General features: G+C 48.5%; 2 protein-coding genes across 2 annotated transcripts in view; one reads left to right on the top strand and one right to left on the bottom strand.

Moving 5' to 3' along the window:
* MED12L (mediator complex subunit 12L) overlaps window positions 1–24,718 on the bottom strand; it is a 265,350-nt gene that overhangs the window by 110,487 nt on the left and 130,145 nt on the right. The gene's annotated exons all lie outside the window — the stretch shown is intronic.
* On the top strand, window positions 918–6,291 carry GPR87 (G protein-coupled receptor 87; the record flags this gene model as incomplete). The annotated part of the gene is made up of 2 exons (XM_081302593.1): window positions 918–951; window positions 5,249–6,291. 2 exons carry the CDS (start codon window positions 918–920, stop codon window positions 6,289–6,291), a joined length of 1,077 nt encoding a protein of 358 aa, XP_081158719.1.

Genomic DNA, 24,718 nt, shown 5'->3' on the forward strand with positions numbered 1-24,718 from the left:
AGCTGGTGAGTAAACAGGCAGAACCAGAACCCAGAGAGCAGGAGGTGGTGGCGCAGGGTACACCCAAGCCCATAAAGCACTCAGGATGCCAGCGCAGGCCTTTCCCCAGTGTGGGAACAATCCCACTTGGACACGCATCCCAGCACACGTGAGCTTGTTTACACCTGCTGAGGTCAATACAAACCCAGCACCACCACCAAGGACAAAACAGAGGAGACAGGGGTCGCAGAGAGACAGACAGGCAAGACTTCTGAGGGGACACTGAGAACCAGCCTCTGTGACGTGCCCTCCAGTGATGCTACGCGCCCTCCTTCCACCCCGCAGGAGAGTTACTGCCTCTCCTCTCTCAGAAGGGGACACTGGGTCACAGAGCTGTTGACCAACTTCCCAGAGGTACACAGAGGGTTCCAGGGGGAGAGCAGGCACAGGAACAGCCTGCACTTCACAGCAGGTGCATGAGGGCACAACAAGAGACCACTTGTATGGTACGGCTGTCCACGTCCACAGCATGTGCTTTCTGAATCTTGGTGGCTGATGACTTTGTTACTGAAAAGTTAATATGTGGTATATTCAAAATCCTGCTGGCACAGATCTATGATCCTAGCTACTCAAGAGGCTGAGACAGGAGGATCACAAGTGCAAGGTCAGCCTCAGCAATGTGGCAAGACCCTGTCTCAAAATAAAAAAATAAAAAGGGCAGGAGATGTAGCTCAGTGGTAGAGCACCCCTGAGTCCCAAACCAAAGAAAATCCTTCCCAACTGTTTTATTGTTTGTTAGGGTTTTTTTTTTTTTGTAATTTTTGCCATTTTTCTTTTTTCTAGAAATCAAACCAGGAACCGCCGATGCTGATCCGACGCCTCGGCCGTCCCCCAGAGCGTCCTGACATGCATTTTTGCTCACAAAGCATCACTGAAGAATGGGGCTCAACTTGACACTTGCCAGACTACCAAGTAAGCTGTCGTGGGGAAAGAGGTGGGGGGGCTCCATCAGTGACTTCTCCGCACTGTGTGCGATTTGGGGTCCCTCATGGTTACAGGACCACTCACCGACCAGCAGTTAGCCTCGCTTCTAAGAAAGAAGCGGCAACCAAGAAGGATGGTGTCCCCAGGGTGACACCCTTGGGATCACTGCTTTAGACTGGGCTTCACCTAGACGTACCTCTGAGGGGACAAAACCAACCCCCTGGAGAAAGACTGCAAAACCAAGCAAAGGAAAGCAAAGCACAGCTGACTGTCCACATGGGTGGTTGCTGAAGCCCCCCAGGGGACACCTTGACCCCTCTGCTGTGCCACATTTGAGAGCTCCTACAAGAGCCACTGGGGCAATAGTGCAGACCCGTAATCTGCGTGACTTCATGCCCACATGGCAGGGAGAGCAATGACATAGGTTGGCACTTTCATATTTTTTGCCAGAGAGTGACACACCCCAGTTAGCAACAATGTTTCCCCACAATCAGAGGTGCCAGAACTCTCCACCAGTCCCTATCACTCCCAGTGTGGCCCTGTCAACAAGACAAACTGAATCTGGTACCTTACATCACAGGACACACACACACCTAATATGGACCAGATGCTATGCTCAGAATGACATGTGTCCCACTTGGACATGCGTTTAACCCTCAGGAGCCAGCAGGACAGCTCTTACCCACTCAGTTTCATTAAGTGTTATCATTTGGGACTTTCTCCAAATCTGCAATGGGCAATAAACAGCCACATGGGGATTGAGTAAGGAATACACATACTTGAAAGAGGTAATGCAGAGGAGAAGCGGAATTTGTTCCTGTGCTCAGCTGGACTTTAATTTTAAGTGACGTGTGGTTAGCTCTGGATCTGCCCACACAGCCCACAAAGTCCTCTAATTCACACATGCGTGCACAGAGGACAGATGCCCATTCCGCTACAAGCAGCCAGACCCCCACCTGTCACACACCTCTGTCACACGCACACACGCACATGTGCACGCACACACGCCCACGTGCACGCACACACTCTCTGCCACCTGTGAGTCATACACAGGTAACTTCTTATGGAACCAGGGTTCTCATATGCCCATCCTTTTGCTGGGGAAGGTGTGGGCAGGTCCAGCGGTCTTGCTCTTTGCTCCCCACAGAGTCTTCATCACACCTGCACTAAACAGGCAGGCACCCCACCCTAAAGCAACAAATATAAAGATCAGCAGCCCTTATGTGGCAAAAGCAGCTTCGAACTTCCCTCAGGTGACACCCCAGGCGGCTCTGCTTGGCCGGGTCTTTCTCAGCACGTGATAGAACGGCCTGGTGAAGGAAGCCGTAGGGTTCCCATGATCATGCCCCTGAGTGGGGACACACAAGTTCTGAAAAGCGCAGGGCAGTTGCAGAGGAAGGGCTGACACAGACCAACCCTGAAAGCTGGCCAAACTCTCCATGTTGTCCGGAGCCACAGGCGTGGGCTTCACCTGCTCCTAGGCAGCCGTGTTTGGCCCTCCACTACCTGGCTAGCTCACAAACAACCCTGCACAGGTTTTAACAAGTAATCTGCTTAAGCTGTGCTGTCAGCGTGGAATGGGGGATGAAGTAAACCCAGGTCCAGGCCTCACTAGCCGAGTTTAACAAGACCTATGTTCCAATGTTCGTCCCCATGTACACAAAGGAAGCCACTATTGTGGAGGTAACAAAATCTCCAGGCTGGACACCAGACTGACTCGAAGCCACAAAACGGCTCCACACCACTGTGGAGTGGAGCCCTATCCTGCTGGGCAGTGGAGCCCTGTCCTGCTGGGCAGTCTCCATGTACAGAACGGAGTACACACACAGACGTCTCTTGGCACTCTGATTTAAGGCTCCGTCTTTAATAACATCCCTAATTGCTAGGTAGATGATGGTCTAATAGGAGTGCTGGTTCATATAATTAAACTCTAAGATATTATAATGACATAGAGAACAGACTCACAATCCCCAAGGGATGTTGGGAGCAGGGTGGGATACCCATTCCACTGTGGATTTGCACACAGAGCCGGGGGTAACAGCAAGAGCTGAAACACCCCACACCCAGTCTGCTGGAGCCCCAGAGCTCCCACTGGCTTTTCAAAAGCTCTGAAACTCAGTGCAGAAGCAACTGTCCCAAGGCACAGTTCAAGCTGGATTCCCTAGGTTGGACCCTTCAACCCCTCTGCCTCCCTAAGGGCTCCGCTCTGGGAAAGATGAAAGTTACTTCTAGTCATTTAATTCGGTAAATCAATTCAAGCAGATATCTAACCCTGGTTAAAAGTACAATTCTGAGAAGCTTCTAAAGGCTTTGATGTTGATTTGGGTCTTCTGGTGCAGAATCAGCCTAGACCACAACACTTTATTAAATAAAATAGGCTTGAATGATACTGTTCAAGACAATATTTGAAACTGGCAGCAGTAATTCGGGTGGCAGCTGAATCAGGCATTTAAACGTGTAAAGCTTAATAATACTGTGGGTCTCATAACAGGCTAGTCCAGGGACAAATTAGTAGCCTGTGCAAGAATATTTAGGCCAGGAAAACCAGTTTTTAAAACACGGCAAGGATAAAGGGAGAAGAATTAGAATGAGGACCAAGCTGATCAGGAAGAACCTGCACTGAAATTCCAGGCAGCAATTTAAGAACCTGTTTTTGGATTATAATCACCAAAACAATCTTTCCTAGTTCATTTCTTCAAAGAAGGAAAACAAAATACATCCTACAGTGACTATCGTCTAGAGAAGTATAGGTAAAAATCACACCAAAACCTAAACAAGACCGTTCTAAAACACAAACGCAACTATAATACATATTATTAATTAGCAGGAAGTAAAAATTCAGAAGTGATCTTCTTCTTAAAAAGTGAATTTGTAAATTGTGTCAGTCAGGGCTCTCTAAAAGGGCAGATGGCAAATTGAGACCAAATGGCCAAGAGCTTCACTGGGGGAAGTGGCTTCAAGGGATATTGGGTAGAGGCCAGAGAGAGAAGTGGCCCTCAGACAGCTGTGAGGAGAGAGGGGCAGGCTGAGGAGTCAGAGCCAGAGCACAGCCCAGGGGGAGGCTCCCAGGACACTGCTCAGGGACCTCTAGCCACTGGCAGGAAGCACAGCAGGCTGGTCTGAGCATCCAGCCCCTTGCAGTGACGGGCTGGGAACAGTCCTGGGGAGCAAGCGTGCCCCTGCAGGAAGGGGCGGTGGGTATAGAGCACAGAGCCGCAGCCGTCCCTCCACACTTCCCACACACGGGATCAGGGGACATTTTCATGGCTGGCACATAAATGCTTGTAAACCATTTCCATGACCATGTGATGGATGGTATGAGAGAATTCTTCAGTCACATGAGCCAAAAAATCAAGAAAGCTAAAATTTTTAAAAACTCATACAATAAGCATGAGAGGTATAATCTAGCCTTGTAAATAAGACGACTGTAGCAGGCGGCAATTACTTTAACAAGCTGCGTTCCTTGGTCGTGAACTTAAATACTAACAAGCAGAAAACAAAATCAGCACTTTTCCACTGGACCACACAGCAGTGTTTGACTGTGGATCTTCTCAGCCATGGAAACACATTTTACGAAACATACTAGACGAAGTATGACAGTTAGGGATGACTGTAATCCAAGCCTGGGTTATCTTAGGGATTTCGCACCTACCTATAACTTAAATTACTTCTACAATAATGAAAATGGACCTAGAAGAATGAGCAAGTCAGTTTACTTCTACCCTAGACTTTGCTGTACTTTAGAAGACAGATTTTCTTTTTATTTAAAAAAATTAATATTTATTTTTAAAGAATCACAAGTATTATAAGGAATTCACAGGCAAAAATTCAAAATAACTCCTTCCCCACTCCTGACGACCGCACAGCTTAAACCAGGTACGCTGGGGGTTGGGGACCTGCAGAGTGCGGCAAAGACCAGGGAGAAATCACCATCCCACTGGATGTTACTTTCTTCTTATAGGAAATTTCAATTTTCTTTCTTCTGTTTGTGATGCTGACAAACACTGAATTAAAAGTCAGGGTAATCTACAGTGATAACGCCCATTTTCAAAAGGCCAAGTCACTGAGAATCAGGAGCATGACTTTTCACTCAGGACCAGGTGTGGGGGAAGGGAGGCCACCCACTCTCTAGCCTCTCAAAGCATTAACAAAGTGCGAAATTGGTTCCTAAATTCCCGAGGTCACCCTGAATCCCACTCCCAACACCGCAGCGCATCCACGGCTCGGGGGCCCCGGCAGGTGAACATGCCATTCACTGATGTCCCCTGCTTCACTTCTCCTGCAGATGACGGGGCTCACGGCCAAGGGAGTCTCACCTCAAGTAACTCCAGTGCTGGGTTCCGAGCGAATGCCACCCTGCACAACGAGTTTGACACTATCATCCTGCCTGTGCTCTACCTGGTCCTGTTCGTGGCCAGCATCCTGCTGAATGGGCTGGCCGTGTGGATCTTCTTCCACATCAGGAATAAAACCAGCTTCATATTTTACCTCAAGAACATAGTGGTGGCTGACCTCGTCATGACGCTGACGTTTCCCTTTCGGATTGTGCATGACGCAGGCTTTGGCCCCTGGTACTTCAAGTTCATCCTCTGCAGATACACGTCGGTTCTGTTTTACGCAAACATGTACACGTGCATCGTGTTCCTCGGGCTGATCAGCATCGACCGCTACCTGAAGGTGGTGAAGCCCTTTGGGGACTCGCGCATGTACAGCGTGACCTTCACAAAGGTGCTGTCTGGCTGCGTGTGGGCGGTCACAGTTCTGCTGTCCTTGCCAAACATCATCCTCACCAACGGCCAGCCCACCCAGGAGAACATCCACGACTGCATGAGGCTCAAAAACCCACTAGGCGTCCGGTGGCATCGGGCTGTCGTCTATGTCCACAGCTGCCTGTTCGTGGTAGTGCTGGTGATTCTGATCGGCTGCTACATTGCCATTTCCAGGTACATCCACAAATCCAGCCGGCAGTTCATCAGCCAGTCTAGCCGGAAGCGCAAGCACAACCAGAGCATCCGGGTGGTCGTGGCTGTGTTCTTCACCTGCTTCCTGCCCTACCACCTGTGCAGGATCCCCTTCACCTTCAGCCACCTGGACAGGCTCCTGGATGAGTCCGCACACAAGATCCTGTACTACTGCGAGGAAATGACGCTTTTCTTGTCTGCGTGCAACGTTTGCCTGGATCCAATAATTTACTTTTTCATGTGCAGGTCATTTTCAAGAAGGTTGTTCAAGAAATCCAATATCAGAACCAGAAGTGAGAGCATCAGGTCACTGCAGAGTGTCAGAAGGTCGGAAGTCCGCATATATTATGACTATACTGATGTGTGAGGCTGGGGCGGGGGGCGTCCCTGTGGGGGTCCTTGTACAGAGTGTAAATAAATGTCACTTTCCATTATTGTGGTTGGAGCCCATCAAAACATGAATTTAGAAAAGAACCACAGGAACGTGAAAGTGGGCATAATTTGGAACTGAGAAAAGCAGTCAGGCACAGCGAAAAGTAAGGTGGCGGGGGCTGCCCCCAACAGGGCACCGCAGTTTCCCTCAGAACACGCTGCGGCCCCCAGGTCACTTTTGCAGAGAACACAAGTATAAAGAGAAATCTCTTTAGCCTTGAGGGTTAAGATTTTGGGAAGACTGCCAGGTGTGGGGTGCACACCTGTAATGCAACAGCTCAGGAGGCTTAGGCAGGAGGATCGAAAGTTCAAAGCCAACCTCAGCAACTCAGCGAGGCGCGAAGCAATGTAGCAAGACCCTGTCTCTAAATATTTTTTTTAATTTTTTTTTTAAGTGTTGGGGATGCAGCTCAGTGGTACAGCACCCCCTGAGTTCAATCCCAAATACAAAAACAAAGATTTGGGAAAGACAAGGCTGTTTTCAAACAGCCCTCTATTTATAAGTGAGTCAATATTGATTACTAGGCCTTCCAAGACCTCTGGCCAATGTCCCCTGGCTGTGCTTAACAAGGTCTTATGCACATAAGAAAAATTGTGTGGTGGGAGGAGCGGGAAGAAGTTCAGCTGTAAAAGCAACATATTGAAAACGGCAAGTTCAAAAAACTGATTTTAAATAAGCTACTCCAAAGAAAATGTGATTGAATATTAAGAAGAGCCAGGAGGAATCCAGGTTTGTTCCCAGCCCTAGGAGGGAGAGGGGAAGCACGGATGGAGGACCAGGGGCAGGGGGGCAGTCTGCTGCCTAATAGAGCGCGCTGCAGTTGCAAGGAGAGGGGACGCAAGGAGAGGGGACCACACGCACACAGCACGCACGTACTTCACCCCGAACTCGTGAGCTGTCTGAGGAATTCTAAGTCAGAAGCTGAAAGTGAACAAAACTTAGGGTGCAAGAGTAACTTATGCAGGGTGACCTCCCCCCTACCCTCAGGAACCCCAGACTACCAGCAAGCGAGGTCATCTGGCAGAGGAGTTGGTGGGAAAGGAGTTAAAACAATTATCTGACATCTTCTATCAAAACATCCATCCCTCCACCAACATGTCCACTCCACACCTGCAGGGGGCATTAGAATACGTAACTGCACACACCGCACCTGGTCATTCACTGGCCACCCTGGTTGCTCTGTGCCCCTAGCTGGATTAGGAAAGATGTGCTATAGATGAGCCAATGAGGTGCTGGTAGGAAAGGCTAAGGTCTCTTCCTTCCTCCCCAGGACACTGGGAAGAATCACACCCACCCTGTGCAAGGAGGCTCAGCGTCCCAGCGAGGACAATAACCTCCTGCCACAGGACCACCCTCTCTACTGCATTTCCTCCACCTACAATCCACTTCACAGGGATGGATGCTGTTGAATATGCAGCTCCATCCAGACTCGGGGGTTTACTCCAGACCTGGCCCCATCCTCTGCTCCAGGCCTCCATTTTAGGAGGTCTTTAGGGTATTTCAAAACCCTTTGAATGTTTCTAAAATTAGAAACTTACACAAAGATGTGCCCAAAGTTATGGGCTCATCTAACGGGATGGTGGTTTTGTTTCTCTGAAATGGCATTTAATAATCAACGGGACCTCTTAAAACAGTGACTTAGAAAAAGTAGAAAGAGAGCATTATTATCCCCATTCTTAAAAAGTCATGTGACAAAAGCCATCAAAATCACAGGCTTGTATTCCCACACTGTTGTCCCACAAATCATTTATCCAGGCAAACAAAGAATGGATCATTTCCATGAGTAAAATAATTACAATAGGAAACACTCCAAAATATGATTCTAGTGTCAGAAAGTAGAACATAATATTCCATTAATAATAAAGAAAAAGAAAAATCTATTTAATTGCTTTTTCAAAATTGTCAATTTGGAAATATTCTCAAATATGAAATACAAAATCTCATATTCAAGGATTTTGGGTTAAACAGGTCGAATATTTCTTATCTAAAATGTTTGGGAAAGAAGGTTTCAGAGTTTTAAAATATTTGCACATACCTAATGAAGTATCTTAGAGATACTCTCACAACTCACTTGTTTCACCTGTGCCTAACACACAGGGCCAGAAGGTAACAACACACCACATTTGCTGTGGCCTCTGCGCCAACTGTATTCCAGCACCTGGGGCCAGAGGTAGAGTCTCCCACTATGGGAGTCAGGTCTTTGAGCATTTAGACTCTAGATTTGCAAATTAGGGATGCTTAATGTATATGCAATACTTTAGTATCCTTTTTACAGCAATAAAATTCCATTCTTATTCTTCCTTTTATTCAGAAGAAAAACAGAAAATTTCCTAAAGGGGATTTTGATATTCTCCATAAAGCTGATATTCAAAATAACCCATCTTGTAGAATATCTTTCAATTTGTGTATTATTGACCCAGTTGTATTTATAAAACCTCTTGATAAATATTTCCAAATACTAGACAATATTTTATTTTTCAGCTAAAGACTTTAAGAGAACACTGCCTAGGAAAATACGTAACTGTAGATTAAATATTCAAGGCAAAATATTAAACGTGTGTGCATATGCACACAAGCGAGTACACTTTAAGAAATGCTACACTCACTACAGGGAAATGAGATGTGCTAAGGGAAACAGAAACTCAAGGGGCTGGGAATATAGCTCAGTTGGTAAAGTGCTTGCCTCGCATGCATAAGGCCCTGGGTTCAATGCCCAGCAAAGCTGAGGATTACTCAAACCCTGAACATAAAGATTTTTCCCTGAGTAAACACAAGAAACTAACAAATCAATAAATGCTTATTAGGCACACACCATTTAAAATGACAGCGTGTTCAGCATGATATAAAACAATCTCTGGATAATCCTAAGTGACTTCCTAAAGTACTTCCTATGGGGGGGGGGGGGGGGAGCGCACTCCCAGCCCACCAGCACCACCTCGTGGTAAGCATCAAAACAGGCTGAGAAACAACCTGCATGCTGCTCACAGCCTGCCACCCAGCAGGGCAGCTTAGAGGTCCATAATGTAACCTAGTCCAAGGTTCACCTGAGCTGCCTGGAGCAGGATGAGATGGAAATCTCTGGAAGGACTAATTAACACCTACAGGAAGTCATCATACAGCTATAAAAAGGGAACAAGAACTGAAAGGGTGGCAGTAACACAGGGATTTCGTGTGAAAATGTTACTAAAAATAGTGGCTGCTCTTTCCAAAATAACAGAAAAATTAAAAATAAAGTGTAGCTTACCAATGGTTTCAACACCAAAAAAATCACCAGAACTGAAGAGGAAAGAATGAAACTTTCAGCTTTAAATAATCAAGAAACCCATAAGATTCAAACAGCAACTTTCACTTTGAATGCTCTTAAATTTTTCTTATAAGCCACAGAAGAACTCAACTAAAATGATAAAAATGGCCAATGTGGCTCATGGGTCACACATTTCTTTCCCTCTTCATTTGGAAACTAAGATAAAAGAACTAAGTTGGAAATCCCATTATTGTTTCATAGGCAAATATTCTTAGTAAACTGTCCAGTTTCTATCCTGAACTATGCAGGAGAATACCCAATGGTTTAGTCTGTGCACCTCCACAACTCTCAGAAATGCCTGATTAAATTAGCCTCACTTATAAACACAGTCACAAATGTCACCAGATTTCCCAGAGCCTCCAAGTCCAAGTCTAGGTTTACATGCTCCATACAAGGCTTTCCAACGACATTCTGGACACCTGCACAGGTACACAGGCACAAACACACAGTTCAGGTAACAGGGTTAATGGATTCTGTGAAAAAATGAGACCTCTCCCTTAAACCATGACAGTATCTAAACAGCCTTTAAATATCTCATCCAGTGCTTCAGGGGCTGTGACTAGTCTAAACAAAACACCTTCCACACGCTGAAAGTCATCCCTCAATTACCAAAACTGAACTTTTTCCAAAAGCTTGAACTATTCGCATGCCTTTGAATGATGGCTTCTTCTTGGTATTTTCCTTATAATCCTCTCCTCTGTGCCTTGTGGATTATCGTGCTCCTGAGCTGAATCACCTTCCAACATTGTGTTCTTTGCCCCCTGAATGTCATGAATGACCTCAAGGGCCCCTTCACCCAGCAGGACCTCCAGCACGGCTCTCCCTGGTGGCTTGCCCTTTCGTCCACGCCAAGCTCACTGAAGCTGTGGGCCTGCTTGGGTAAGGTTCCTGGCCAGCCAGCATTCCCACAGCAGCTACTTCTAATGGGTTTCTCTTTACACTTGAGGAGAATTTCACTTCCTGAACTGTCCCTTTTCACTTCTTTGTGTTCATCTTCATTGGTCAACTCTCTCTTTCGATGAGGTCTTTTTGTAAAATGTCAGGCTGTCATTGCTGGCAAGCGAAGCAGCACAACCACAAGCTCTGGTGCCTGTGAGTGAACAGTGAATAGCAGCAGGTGTGCAGGGGGGCTGCTACTGAGAGGGTATCAAAGAAGTGAGACGCTCGGTCACCTAACCATGGTGTATGAATGGGAGAGCTGGCAGTGAAGTTCATACTCCATGCAATTACGCACAGTCAATAAACCATGGTAGCTAAAACTCAATTTGTGTTGCTGAAAGATAAGTCCGTTTAAGCAAATCATGATGGCCCAAACAGACGCATGTCACAGCTGTGAGACCCAGACTGACTGTCTCTGTGTGTGTGACCACAATCACAATACAAGAAGCAGAGGAATTTGCAAGGGATATGCAATGCAGTTTGCAAACAGTGAAGGAGATACCACTTGTCATGCTGTGTGAAGACGTCGGATGCCAGCACCTACACATTCAATGATGGGGACTCAAGAGCCACCAGGGTTGCAACCAATGCCCCTATGTCACCACCACGGGTGATATGACTTCTACAATGAGGAACTCTTAGACATTTCCAAATCAGATAAACAAAAACTCCATTCCTGTACAATACTGGTTAATATACATGGAACTAGGCAAAAATATACCTCCCGTGAAAAACAGATATAAATTCCAGGCTCCAATGTTGATAAGCAGGTCTTGTGCCCTGAGGATAGCTTGGTGGAGAGCACAGGTTGTCCTGGTATGACACCGTCACCCAGGCCAGCCACCATCCGCAACAAGGAAACCCCTCAAGTCTCCCAGAGCTCCCCTCTGGGAGACTGCACCCTAGGCTGCTCCTAGGAAACTCTGGTCTATATTGCTACAGTATTTGCAAAAAGAGAAGAACATGTTCAACCACATGGAAACCCAGCGGTCCAGCTGTCAGTAAGAGCTAAGCTGATTTACAGAGGGACTGAACAATGTCCAAAGGGAAAAATGAGGCACATTTTTTTTTTAATTTCCAATTCTACACAATCACAAAAATGGGAAAAAGAAAGGAAACAATCTCTGTGCGGTCTGTATCTGAACTTCACACAAGACGCCTGCTTTGAAGTTCAATGTATTCTACAAATGTTTATTTAAAAGACAGCTCTTTATAGATACATAGAAACAAACATCTCCCAGAAAAACTCATGAGGCAAATTAAAAACAGATAATGATAAAATCTTGTACAGTGTGTGCCAGTCAGGTCCAAAGCCCTCTACACACAGAATTCCTTCATCTGCACAACAACCCTATGGAAGGCGTGCAGTCACACACACATACACACCCCGCTTCACAGACCTGGGTGGGGAGGCGCCAGCAGAGGCTCAGTATAAGGCTGGGAAGGAAGACAGGGAAGGTGTGAGGGGGTGCGACTCCAAAGTCCAGGTTCTCATAGGGCTGCACACTCCCCTGCCCCACCTCACCTACCCATGATCCCCCTCTGTTCCTCACTGCCATCAATAGCCCTACACCACCCTCTACCAATGCACCCCCAGAAATGCATTTCTCCAGGTATTACCAGTAATTACCAAAGCCTGCTTAATTACTCAGGTTATCAAATGCTTTTAACCAAACTATATTAACACTTGCAGTCTCCTAGGAGTCTAGGTATGTCGTTTCCTGGCTTGGTGCTCATTGTTTTGAGATTTTTTGCTTAAAACCTCAGAAAGAACACAGCCCACCCAAACTGAACCTTTCTCTCTGCTCTTGTTTCCTGAAGGAAGACGTAATCTAAATTCTAATTTATACTCTTTCTCTTCTTCAAAGCAAAGCTGTCACAAACCTTTTTTAACACTTTTACCTCCAGGTGCAAAACAGTCTGATTTCAGGACCTCCTTGGAGATGGAGGTTGCCCTTGCCCTACCAAGGCACCACCCTGCAGAGCCCATCAGGAGGCGGAATCCCGCAGGCCACAGGCACCCTTGGACCTCAGCAGGGGGCTGCACTAACGCCACCTGCAGGAAGTCTGTGCCTCTCTGGAAGAGGCCAGCTGCCACCAGAGCCCACAGCAGCCCAGCAGCCCAGCAGCCCCTGCCTTGATCTTCCAGTCTGTGACACTAGTCTAAACTTTGACCCCTGCCTAGCATCAACTAGAATTCATCCCTGAATTCTGATGTGTCACGCAGTGTGACCAGCATTCTCATCCTGCTCACCCACCTTAGATCCTTCCTGATGCTATAATAAAATAAACTGGGTAATTCATGAGCAAAAGAAATGTACTACTACAGAGCGGGAGGCTGCAGAGCCCCGACCCAGACTCAGGCAGACTGGGTGCCAGACAAGGACCAATCCCTCACAGATGGCACCTCCTGTGCCCTCACAGGGCAGGAGGGCAAAAGGAGCAGCTGAGGCCCCAGCCTCCCTCATAAGGCTCACCTGGAGGAGGCCCCACCATGTGGCTCAGTCACTCCCAGAGGCCAGTCCTCTAAATACCAGCAGGGACTGGACACAGGGAAAGCAAAGGAGCACAGACATTCAGACCACACCACCACCGCATGACCAGGGGTGGCCTGCCAGAGACCAAGACAGAAATTCAGTCTCACTGATTCCTCCTGCGGGTCAAACTGACCAGCCCAAAGGAAACAGCATGATTATGGTGCTCAATTATGAACCACAGCTGTCTCCACACTGGCTGCCTAAAAACACCAAGACTTCCCTGTCAAGCCGACTTTCTAAGGGGCACCGTCTTTCTAGGGGTATCTGCAGACCCTCCACCAGTGGGAACCCTGGCTCAGCCCTGTCACCACAGTGTGCAGACGGAGGACCCTGCTGTGACCTCAGCTGGGCACACTCAGCTGGAATACGCCCATGCCCTGCAGTGCACCTCCTCTCAGTGTAGCTTCCCAAGTCCCAATGACACAGGCACTCCACTGGCACCTGTTGAGCCCTGGTGCCCAGGCGTCCCCACATGTGGACAAGCAGCCTCTGTGGCTGGGACCCTGGCCCGAGCCTCTCAGGAACTTCACGGCTCACTTTCCCAGCTTCCTGTAGAGACTGCCAGGAAAGCTGGACCATCACAGCGCTAAGTGGATGGACTGTCTCAGAGAGTGGGTGCCACCTCTGAGTGACCTGTTCCAGGTGAATCATGAAGCACAGCAGTCTTCAGACACCCACAAAGAAGCTCTAGAGTGTGCAGATGAGAGCAATGAGACGATTCAACACTCCTGGGATGATACTATTTAAACTATTCATAATCACTCTTCAGATTAGTCCCATTGCCTCACTTGTGTTTACTTACAGAACCCGGGAACAGAGCTGAGGGTCCTCCCGGTCTCCGACATTGTAGTAAGGTATTCATTCAACAAACACTTCTAAGCACCTCCTATGGTAGAGGACACTGGGGATACCAAAGAAGAGAGGCAGCAAGGACAGCCACTGCCTGATCTTATGAGACATAATATAAAACCACAGGCTGCTTCAGAAGTGCACCAGCACCACAGAGGTCTCAGGGCTGAAGATGGGGACAGCAAGGTAAGTCTTTTTTTTTTTTTAATTGGAGATTGAACCCGGCGGTGCTTTGCCTGTGAGCAACATCCTAAGCCCTTTTTGTTTTTTTTTTTACTTCAGACAGGTTTTTGCTAAGTTACTTCGGGACTCGCTAAGTTGCCTAGGCTGGGCTTGAACTTATGATCCTCCTGCCTCAGCCTCCCTACAGGTATGTGCCACCACACCCAGCAATCAGGTGAGTCCTAAAAGCTACGTGAACAGAATGAAGACAATAAGAAATGATACGTGTCTGAGACCTGAGTTACAAAGAAAACTACTGCTACTGCTTTCTGAGCATCTTTCCCAAAACCATAGTTTTTGTTTTTTAAGAAAGTTCAAAACTTTGATTCCTTGTTAACATCAACTAAAATTTATTTCTCTTTCAGTTGAAATTCAATAAGAACATCAACCATTAAAAAAAAAAAAAACTCTTTGAGCACATCAACTAATTAAAAGTGAAGATATTTCAACTAATTAAAGGTATTTAACTCATGACATGACCTTGGACATCAGTGTTGACACCAAAGTAATAAGGTTTGTGAACCGTCCCTAAAATAGGTTCCTTTTTGTAAATGGCTGCTTCTCTCAGCCTCTAGAAGGTGGTGGTGCTGCAGCAGAAGGTTTTCTTAATGTCACCCTGGGGTGAAAGCAGGATGCCTGCCAATGACTTTCTGGGCCCGTCACTCATCAGGAGAAGGTTGACGGGAGCAGTGCTTCACCATGCAGTGCCCGTGACGTGGCTCCTTCTCCCCAGCCCCACAGCAGTCCATAAACGGACGCTGGCAGGACTTAATGCCTCAGAGAAGGACACAGAAAGCCACGGTCTATACACAAGGTTGTCCAGCCACATTGTAAAAAAGCACATTATTAATTATTTTACTACAATTCCCCCAAATCTCACATAGCTGAATCCTGAACAACTCAGCATGACGCGTCTTTGCGATGCCACTGTTCCTCAATACCTACAGGCTGACTCTGCCCACTCTGTGAGTCCACGGGCACTCGGCAGGCAGGCCCGACAGGTCTTTCAGAGGACCCCACTCTCCCTTCCTTGAAATGCCCCATGCGGGGCACAGTCCTGTGGTGTGTCACGGGCCCTGTGCTAGGATCCTCTGCATTCTCACCCCACTGGGCTCTCTCACTGCCCACGGAATTCTCCTGGGGACCACCCCAGCCCTACCTAAAAACACACGTGCCAGGATAAACTACCGGACACTGAGGCCTTTCTTAAAAAAAAAAAAAAAATCACGTAAGCCAGTAAATAGCGGCTATGGGGTTAAAATGAATTCTTGGGGAAATGCTCACTTTTATGTAAATGACCATCAATAGACTGGTTGAGCGAATTATGCATACTGAAAAACCACAGGCTCACAGGAACCCATTTCCAAACAGCAGGTGGGGAGGGGCAGGTGAGGAGGGGTCAGGTGGGGAGGGATCGGTGGGGAGGGGCTGGTAGGGAGGGACCAGTGAGGAGGAGCCAGTAAGGAGGGACAAGTGGGGAGGGGGCAGGTGGGGAGGGGGCAGTGAGGAGAGGCAGGTGGGGAAGGGGCAATGGGGAAGGGGAGGGTGGGGAGGGGATGGTAGGGAGGGTCAATGGGGAGGGGCAGGTAGAAAGGGGCCAGTGAGGAGTGGCCAGTGAGGAGGGGCAGGTGGGGAGGGGTCAGGGAGCAGGGGCAGGTGGGGAGGAGTCAGGGAGCAGGGGCAGGTGCACCTGTCTCACTCTCCACCCAGCAAAGAAACCAGGAAGAGCTGGGATGCAGCTTTAACCTTGAGGTTTTCTTGATGTGTACTTTTTAAAAAAAGTTTCTGAATACATAATGTTAAGAATCACACAGAGTTGAATTTGGGGATAACAAACAAAATAGTATGTTTATGGAATCAGGCTGAGAAAAGCAAGCTTTTATGGGCACAGATACAAGCTCCCTGGAAACAATAACAGCACATCTGGGATCACATGTGCTGGGCCCGCTCATCTGCAGTCTGAATACTCAGGGGGGTTTATATATAGTCAGTCTCATTTCCAACGAGGGGGCCCTGCCTGGAAACAGAGCTAAAGGGGCAGGGAGCGTGTGCGTGCAGGTCTGGTGGGCTGGGCCAGCCGCCACCAGGGTTCTGTGGACAGTTTTGACGAAACAAAAACAAAAACAAAGAACCACCAGGATAAAATCCCACAGAACTGTAGGGTCAGGATTCCACAAGGGGCAATGGGAACAGGAACTGCTTAGCATGAATCAAAACACACAGGTCAGGGGAAAGCAAATGTGGACCATTTTAGCTATAATTTTTTTCTTTTATTTACTTATTCATTTAGTTTTTGGCACAAGACTCCTGGAAGACAGGACCATGCCCATCTGGTAGTTATCACTATTTTCTTATTACTTTGTACTACTTCTGGTGCTGAGTGTTAACTGAAGCCAAGGTGTCTGTGCTGGTAAAGGTCACAGATAACTAATTTAAAGGACACATGAAGGTTTTACAGTCAATAAATATTGCCTGTCGAGCTAAACTCCCCCCAAACAATAAGATGCTAATGTCGACTTCTCAAGGAGAAAGAGGCCTACAAGCTGATCTTTGCACTCAACCACGAACACAAACTCCCAGCACAACCTTACATAAAAGCACTTCATCCTCAGTGACAGGTATGTGAAGCACCCCACAGAAAGTCAGGAGGGACAAGATAGCACAAGCGGGTACCTGCCGCTGGCCCAGTGAACAGGACCCCCACTTAGAGATGCCATGCACAAGCAGCTCCCCCCCCCCCAACAGAGTGCTCCATCTGGGAATTGCAGTGCCCCTAGTAATGACTGGCCTCTGAAGTGATCTCCTAGGGCAGACCTCAGGAGCTAAGGTGGACAGGCCTCGCCAACAGCGAAGTCCCCATCCCTGCAGTCAAAGTAGCCATGAGGACTGATGGGTCTGGGAGGTCTGCAAAAGGTTACCCTCGACGGAGCCAAGCAGGGGCTTCCCACCAGCTCCAGGCCCCTCAGGCCTCTGAGGACCAACTGTGACTATTAAGTTTGCAGATGAGGCACAAAATAAGAAAACACACCTCGTGAGGGAAAGAACGAGGGCCTGCTTCAGCTGCCACTGCCTCACAGTGTCAGAGCATAGTTTGCTGCCTGTCAAGCACCCTGCACCCCACGAGAGGCCGTCCTGTCACAGCACTGACCACAGTGCCCGAGGGCAACTGCCAACAGCTCATGTGCACAGGGAAAGTGAACGTCAGATGTGAGCCTGAGCCGGGACTTGGCCACAGGATAGCTGGAACAAGTTCCCCAAGATACAGGGGCGGCCGTGGCACCTCCCAGGTCAGAGCTTTCCTTCCTTCTGAGTCATGCACACTGAGAAGGCCTCTGTGTCCATGAGTTCCACACTCTGGGGCTCAACCAAACACACATGGATGCTGAGGGCCATTGCCAAGTAGGAATGACGCATCAAAATTTCCTTGCTAGCGTACCCCATGTTAAATGGATTTCGCTGTTGACATTGCATGTAAGGTGACCTTGCTCAAGGACCAAGGCGGATCCAGGTTTAGAGATGATCAGGTTTGAGGAAGTATCCTGGTCCTTGGGTTTAGGGCGTTCCCAGTTTTAGACAATAGGGGTTTTAGGGAAGTTGGAGGTTGAAGATTATTGCTGCCGGGATTAGGGTGTTCCTGCTGCTTGTTCCCGTTGAGTTCTCATGAGATTCAAAGGAGATTGGAAAAAAGCCTCGTGGAGTAGGGTGAATTGGGCGGCAGCAGAACTGGGATTGCCCAGAGCGTGTGTGGAGGCCGGTGTGAGTTCGGGAATAAAGAATTGCTGTTTGAATCTACAAAGCTGTGTGGTGGCTTGTGATTCTGTGCCCAGCCAAGACATTGACACATGGAGAACACTCCAAAGACAAACTGCATCTGTGCTGAACGTGGGCAGACTTCTCGTTGCCACAACACCCAACAATACACAATGACTATTTCCAGAGCATTCACACTGCGTTAGGTAATATCAGTAATCTGAGAGGATTTAAAGTATACAAGAAGATGTTTTCATGGTCTAGGTATGAGGTGTCTCCAAAGCTCATGTGTGAGAATGCAAGAAGGCTCAGGGCCAGGAGAGCCTTGACCTAGTCAGTGCATTAACGTTCCAGTGGTGATTAACTGGGTGGTGACTGCAGGCAGGTAGGTGTGGCTGCAGGAGGTGGGCCTTGGGGGCGTGCCTTGGGGTTTACATTTTGTTCCTGGTGAGTTCTGCTTCTGACTGTCATGTCCTGAGCTGCTTTCCTCCTCCATACCCCTTCTCAAAGCTGCCCTGCGTCACCTGGACCCAGAGCTAAGAAGAAGGCCATCTGTGCACTGAGGCCTCAGAAATCGTGAGCCCCAAATAACCTTTTCCTCTCCCAAGGCTGTTCTTGTCAGGTCTTTTGGTCAAAACAGCAGAAAAGCTGGTGGAAGTAGTTTTGCATGGTTACATGCGACACTAAGGCATTTTCTGTAAGGGGCGTAACTGAGCATCCATGGACTTTGGCATCTGAGGGGTCCTGGAACCCTCTCCCATGAGTGCCAAGGGGTGGTGTACTTAGAGGGACTCACTAGTGTCATAATGTCTCCTTAGCCAAGGCTGCCTCTGCATTCTCAGGCAGCGCCACTCAGCATCCAGCTGGGGACACCAGGTGGGCCCTGTAGTCTCCTCCTGGGTGACTGGGTCTGTTCCCCATCTCTTACCATGTGTTGTATTCACCAATGACAGAGTTAGGAAAGAAAAACTGTTTGGGTTGTTGCCTGGCTGTTCATTCACTGGCTAATATAGAGATGTGGGAGAAAGTGCAGAAATTTTGAAAAAGAAAAAAAAAAGTAGACAGTTTTTGCATTACTGAAGGAAAAGGAACTCGTGCAGAGGTCAGAGGTCAGCCTGACACCCACACACCACGCGTCACAGGCCTCCCAACGCGCTGCCACTTCCCAGCTTCACCAGGTCTAACTGCCCACTGCAGCAGAGCGGAGGCCAGCCCATTATCTCGTGGTTTCTCTCAGTTCCTGATTTTCATCTGCTCCTGAAGATGAGCAGAACTCTGCAACAGTGCTCCTCAGAGCTCCTCAGGTCTCCACCTTGAGAGGGATTCTGAAATGAGCGCCATCTGACTCCCAGGCAAAACACCAGAGAACAGGTAGGGAAAGAACTTCTCTGGGAAACCACCTGAATAGATGGGAGGGAGTCAGTGGCCAAGGTGGCAACAGTGCTGGCAGTGGCGGGGGGTGGGGGTGGGGGTGGGGGTTACCCCCCAGAGCTGCCTAGGGAAGTCATTTTTTGTTGAGAGCTATAATTGGTTGTCATGTTAATAGACTTGCTATTATTATTATTGAGCATCCATGGACTTTAGGAAGCCTGAAATACTACCATCATTGTTGATTATTTGGGATCCTTAATTGTGGTTGTCAACTGTACCCCTAATGAAGAGACACTGAAGGAAATGCTGAAAAGGCACTCACCCCCGGGGCAAACATTTCAAAAGCTTGTAAATGTGTATCAAAATTGCTTTCTTAAGACTACAAAGCCCATTACTACAATATTACACGGAAGTCAGAGTGCGTGTGTTTTGTTGGCAATTACATGTGTGCACAGAGAGTCGTATCTATTTGTACACAGAGAGGACAAGCGTCGGTCTTCTCACTATTGGGAAAGTTAACTCTCCTGGCAACTCGTCGAATATTTTGGAAATCTTTACAGAAAATTATAAGCCACGAAAATACCCTGTGCATAGCAAAATGTTCAGTTCTACTCATGGCTATGACTAATCAGCTAAAGTACTTCAAATACTTTAAACATTATACATTGAAATTACATGTGGGGAATTATAGCACAGACTCTCAGTATCAGCATATTCAACCACTTCATGCCATCTCCTGGTGGCTCAGTCTGCCTGTGTGTGGATTTGGGGGCGGGGGGGTCATCAGGGATTGAACTCAAGGCACTGCAGAAGGCAGGCAAGCACTCTGCCCCTGAGCTACATCCCCAGCACTTTTTATTTTGAGACAAGGTCTCACTAAGTCACTGAGGCTGGACTCGAATTTGTGATCCTCCTACCTCAGCCCCTCGGGCTGTGGAGATTACAGGCATTCGCCACCACATCTGGGTAGGTACATTTTAAACAAGGACAATTAATCCTGTGGAGAAGATTAACCCCACTGGAAAAGTAATTGATTATAGTTTGTAAATTCATCTTTTTAAAAACACAACAAACTTGAAAATCATTTTAGTACTAAAAGTAGACATAAGAAGGCAATACTACAAAATATCAAAATAACTTATTTTAAGATTTGTAAACACACAAAATCTTAGACTTCAATGAAACTGCTAAGTATGTACACAAATATCCCCAGTGCACACACACAGGTACAGACTGTCTAACACAGGAAGCCCAGGCTGCTGTGTCCATTCGCCTCAGTGAGGAAGAAGGGCACCGAGACACTTGGATACCTCACACCCTGAGGGGAAGTGGCAGAGGGTGGGGAAAGAGCTCCCATAGCTGAAGTGCCGCTGAGCCCTCTGCACACTGAGGAAGCAGGTACCCAGGGCGCAGCCAGCCTCAGCAAGGCTGCCTCTCAGACCTCACAAGAGCTGACACCCCCAGGGCACACACAGGACCCCTACCCCACAGGACTACAGTTGGCCAGCTGTGCCAGGGCCACACGTCTCCTGCCACTCCACCAACCCTTGTCTCCTCCCACCCAGCCACCAGTCACCAACCCCCTGTCCTCCCATCCGGCCATCAGTCACCAACCCCTAGGACCTTAGACCCTCTCAATCTTCTTTGACTACTTCCACCCTTAATCATGTATTTTTAAGACAGTTTTTTTTTTTAATTCCTAAGCAATGAAAATGTCTACTCCAGTGCTATGCATACACTTTGGCAAAAGATACAGTAAAAACATCAGATTATAATTATCACGGGCATCTTTGAACAGGAAGGAGGGGAGCAGCAGCAGAGAGGGGAGAACCTCTGAAAGTTGAGAGAATTAGGGGGGCACACTGCTGATGATTCCCCTGGGAAAGAAGGTACCAAGTAAGCCTCCCACTGAGGCCCAGTCCACCCAGCACCCTAAGCGACACCCAGCTCCTGAGCCAGGCCTAGGTGCTGCAAGGGTAAAATCTGATAACATCTGCAACGTCCTTAGCGAGCTAATGTGGGAAGTGTCGGTCATAAGGACGGACCCTGTTTCCACCCTGTCAGAGGACTTCAGCAAGCCAAAGCTTGTGTAATTACATGTCAAGCTACTGGACCACAATTCACAGGTTTCAGCACCCCTGTGGAGCAGGTCAGAACAGATAAGACAAACAGTGTTGCCACAACAGTGTCTTTCACACTTTAATCCTGAGAATCTCCAGAGGGAAAGGTTAAAAATAAATAGTCAGATAGATAAATAAACCCACTATCTATCCCTGAGCTGGACCCAGCTAGACCTTCTCATTCACTAAGTCTGGGTTGGACCTTTAAAATTCACATTGCTAACAAATGTCCTGGTGACCTTGAAGCTGATGTCCCGAGAGCCACACTTTCATCTACCAATGAACCCCACATTCACATAGACCTTTCCAATACGACATTGGAAGTCTCCCAATCTAAGCTGGTTAATTAGTGAACAAGAGTGGACCCCTGAGAACCCACAACAGCACGCTAGCACCACCCCCACCCCCCAGACCCTATTGCAACGCAGTTAGGAGACTGCTGTCATCAATGTAGCCATCAGCAAGCTCCTATCATTACATTAACTATTAATGTGATTATTCTGGATCACAGGAGGGAGGAGGCTGGGTCAAGACATTCTGATTGCCCCAAGATGCTGATGTGGACCTCTAAGTAGACAGGATACGAGTCCCTAAAACTAGATTCACTGGATAAAATGCTCCCTGGGTGAATCTGGGTGGGGGCCTCTGAGGCCCAGGACTCTATTCTGAGAACCCAGAGGTCAGGTTTGCTGCCTCCAGCCCCAGTGCTTCCTGGGTAGGTGGGCAAGGAGGCTCAGCCTAGCAGCACCTGCCGTCTCAGTGCTCCAAGGACTGCCCCGGCCTGGGACAGTTCACATGACAGGCTCATTCTGCCCTGGTCCACTTAGCATCTTCACCTGCAGAGCTGGCTAGTACAGGAGATGACAGCTACAGGAGTCCCTTCAGCCAGAAATTTCCTCTTCAACCCACAAGTGCCACATCTGCGGAGCGCAGTCCTAAAAGCGTGGCCCATCAGCATCACCAGGGTACGACGCAGGAAACTCCAGGGCTGGAGCTCAATTTTCACATGCTGTCCTGGGAACAGGGCTGCATCCTCACTTCTAAGCTCCCAAATAGAGTGACCCAGGTCCTGGGCCCGTCCCGCTTTCCCTGCTATTTGGGAAAACTGTAGAGTGTGCGCCTTTTCCATCTCAAACATGTCCTCGTTGGAAAACAAAGGACATGGCCACCCTTCCAGTGCAGGCGGGATGCTAGAAGGGGCTCCGTGTGTCAGACATGGTCTGCGGCCAGGGTGCCACACCATGGCCCCCATGGGTATCAAAGGCCTGCTGCCCCCGAGTCTGAGCTGCAGTTAGAGGAGCCCGCTTTGTCCAGCTCCCCGTCTTCACAGTGCGCCCCCAAACCATGGGCCTCGAGTGAGAGACCAAGGTCCGGCATCCTGGGGGCCGAGGCTCCTGCAAAGGCCCCCACAATCCTGTCAGACCTCCTCCATGCTGGGCAATTCCTCTTCCCCACTAACACCCTAGAAGAGTACAGGCCTAGGAAGTAACTCATTCACCTAGTTTTGTCCTCAAGTGACACTAGTAATTCACAGAAAACCATGTTTACTACAGAGCCAGCCACCTGCTCTTCCAACATCAAACACAATACTGGTCACCCATCCTTGGATCTGGTCAATTAAGATTCCTTTGAAATCTCTGCCTTTGCTCAGAGTAAATTAAATTGCTGGCCTTTGATTCTTCCAGCTGTTGTTTCTGGAAAGCATCAAAGGCCTCACATCACACTCTGGCCCTCAGCTTTCAGATAAGGAGACAGAGGGGTGAGGGCTGCCACCCAATGAAACAGACCTACTGCTATCAGGAGAGAGGGAAGGAGAGGGAGAGAGAGGAAGGGAGGGAAGGGGAAAGAGAGAGAGAGGGAGAGAGAGGACGAGATGGAGGGAGTGTGGGGAGAGACAGAGGACACTCAGGGTGGCACCTAGCAAACAACCTGCTCCTCAATGGATTCTGAGACTGTTTACAGCAAGCAGACATGAAGCGAGTCTAGCTCCCACAGTGAGAGAGAGACCATGTGGGAAGACTCAGCCTTTGCCTATGGGGTTTTCCCAGCAAGGCCAGCCCTGAGGTCAGAGATTGGGAGTGAGCTTCCTCAGGCTTCTTCTGATGGTTATGCTGCTATGCAGGAGGGACAAAATCCCCTTCCCACCCTAAGGACAGTTCTGTTGTTTACTCATTCAACAAACATGGGTTCCTCACTGTGCAGCACCTATGGTCCCAGATGCTAGGGACCCTGCCCTGGGGGTGCTGGCATTCTAGCAGGCGAGAGGCCAGAGGCCACACCTAAACACCATCACTATCTGCCCAGGGGCTGACAGCGGCTGGTCACGGCAGTAATTCCTGGGTGTATCATGACTTATTGGATTGCACTTTTATTTCCTGTATAGAGATGTTAGAGACTTAGATCTCATCAGCAGCCAGTGAGCACTGGTCCCGCCCACCTCTAACATAAGCCTGGGATGGTTGACAGCCTTTGCAAGTACTGATGACAGAAAGAGAATATGGAAATGACACTTAGTCCTTTAGAGGTCCCAGGAGGTGTCCTAGGGAGGGGTGCCTTCTCGGTCTTCTGAATCTGCCTACCTGTGCCAGCCCAAGTGTCTGCTGCCGCTTCCCCACTATAAAGACGTCTGCAAGCACTGCCTTCCTTCCTAGAAGTGAAAAGGGGAAGTGGAAGGATGGGGTCTGAGATGAAAACAAAACTAAGGTCAGCTGTCCTCGTGACCACAAAGCCTGCCAACAGTCCTCAGGACTGGCATGCTGAGGCAGGTGACTAACCCAAAGCACAGGAGTGGGCGTCATCTTTAGGAGAGAGTAAACGTCTCCCTTAGATAGCAGGAGCGGAGCACACAAGGCACATGTGCCCCAACCCCCTGTGCCCAGGCCCCCTCTTCTCAGTATGGTCACCGAGCAGGCATCGATACCGACTGTCCTTCATAAGTCACACAGGTGGCACACCAGCAATCATGCCCAGTTCCTCGGTTTTCTTCAAGGAGTGTGAGGATCTTAACATACCCAAGAAATCATGCGAGAAAAAAACTCAGACCCAGACAGGGACTCTGAAGTCCCTGAAAGAACAGGTCCCACCCAGTGGCACACAAACCCAGGGGCTCTGCAGGACTGATCTAAGTCACTCCTGCCCTGCTCAGGAGAGTCCGTGCCCTGCTCTCTCTAGGGGACAGCCAGTCCTGTGACTAGGAGCGCAACAGAGAAAATGTGTGTGTCGCTGGTTTCAACTCTCGGCTGCACCACCCACTCTGATAAACCTCGAGA

The sequence above is a fragment of the Spermophilus citellus genome, assembly GCF_964194105.1.
Source record: "Spermophilus citellus genome assembly, chromosome: 7".
In the NCBI taxonomy this organism is placed as follows: domain Eukaryota; kingdom Metazoa; phylum Chordata; class Mammalia; order Rodentia; family Sciuridae; genus Spermophilus; species Spermophilus citellus.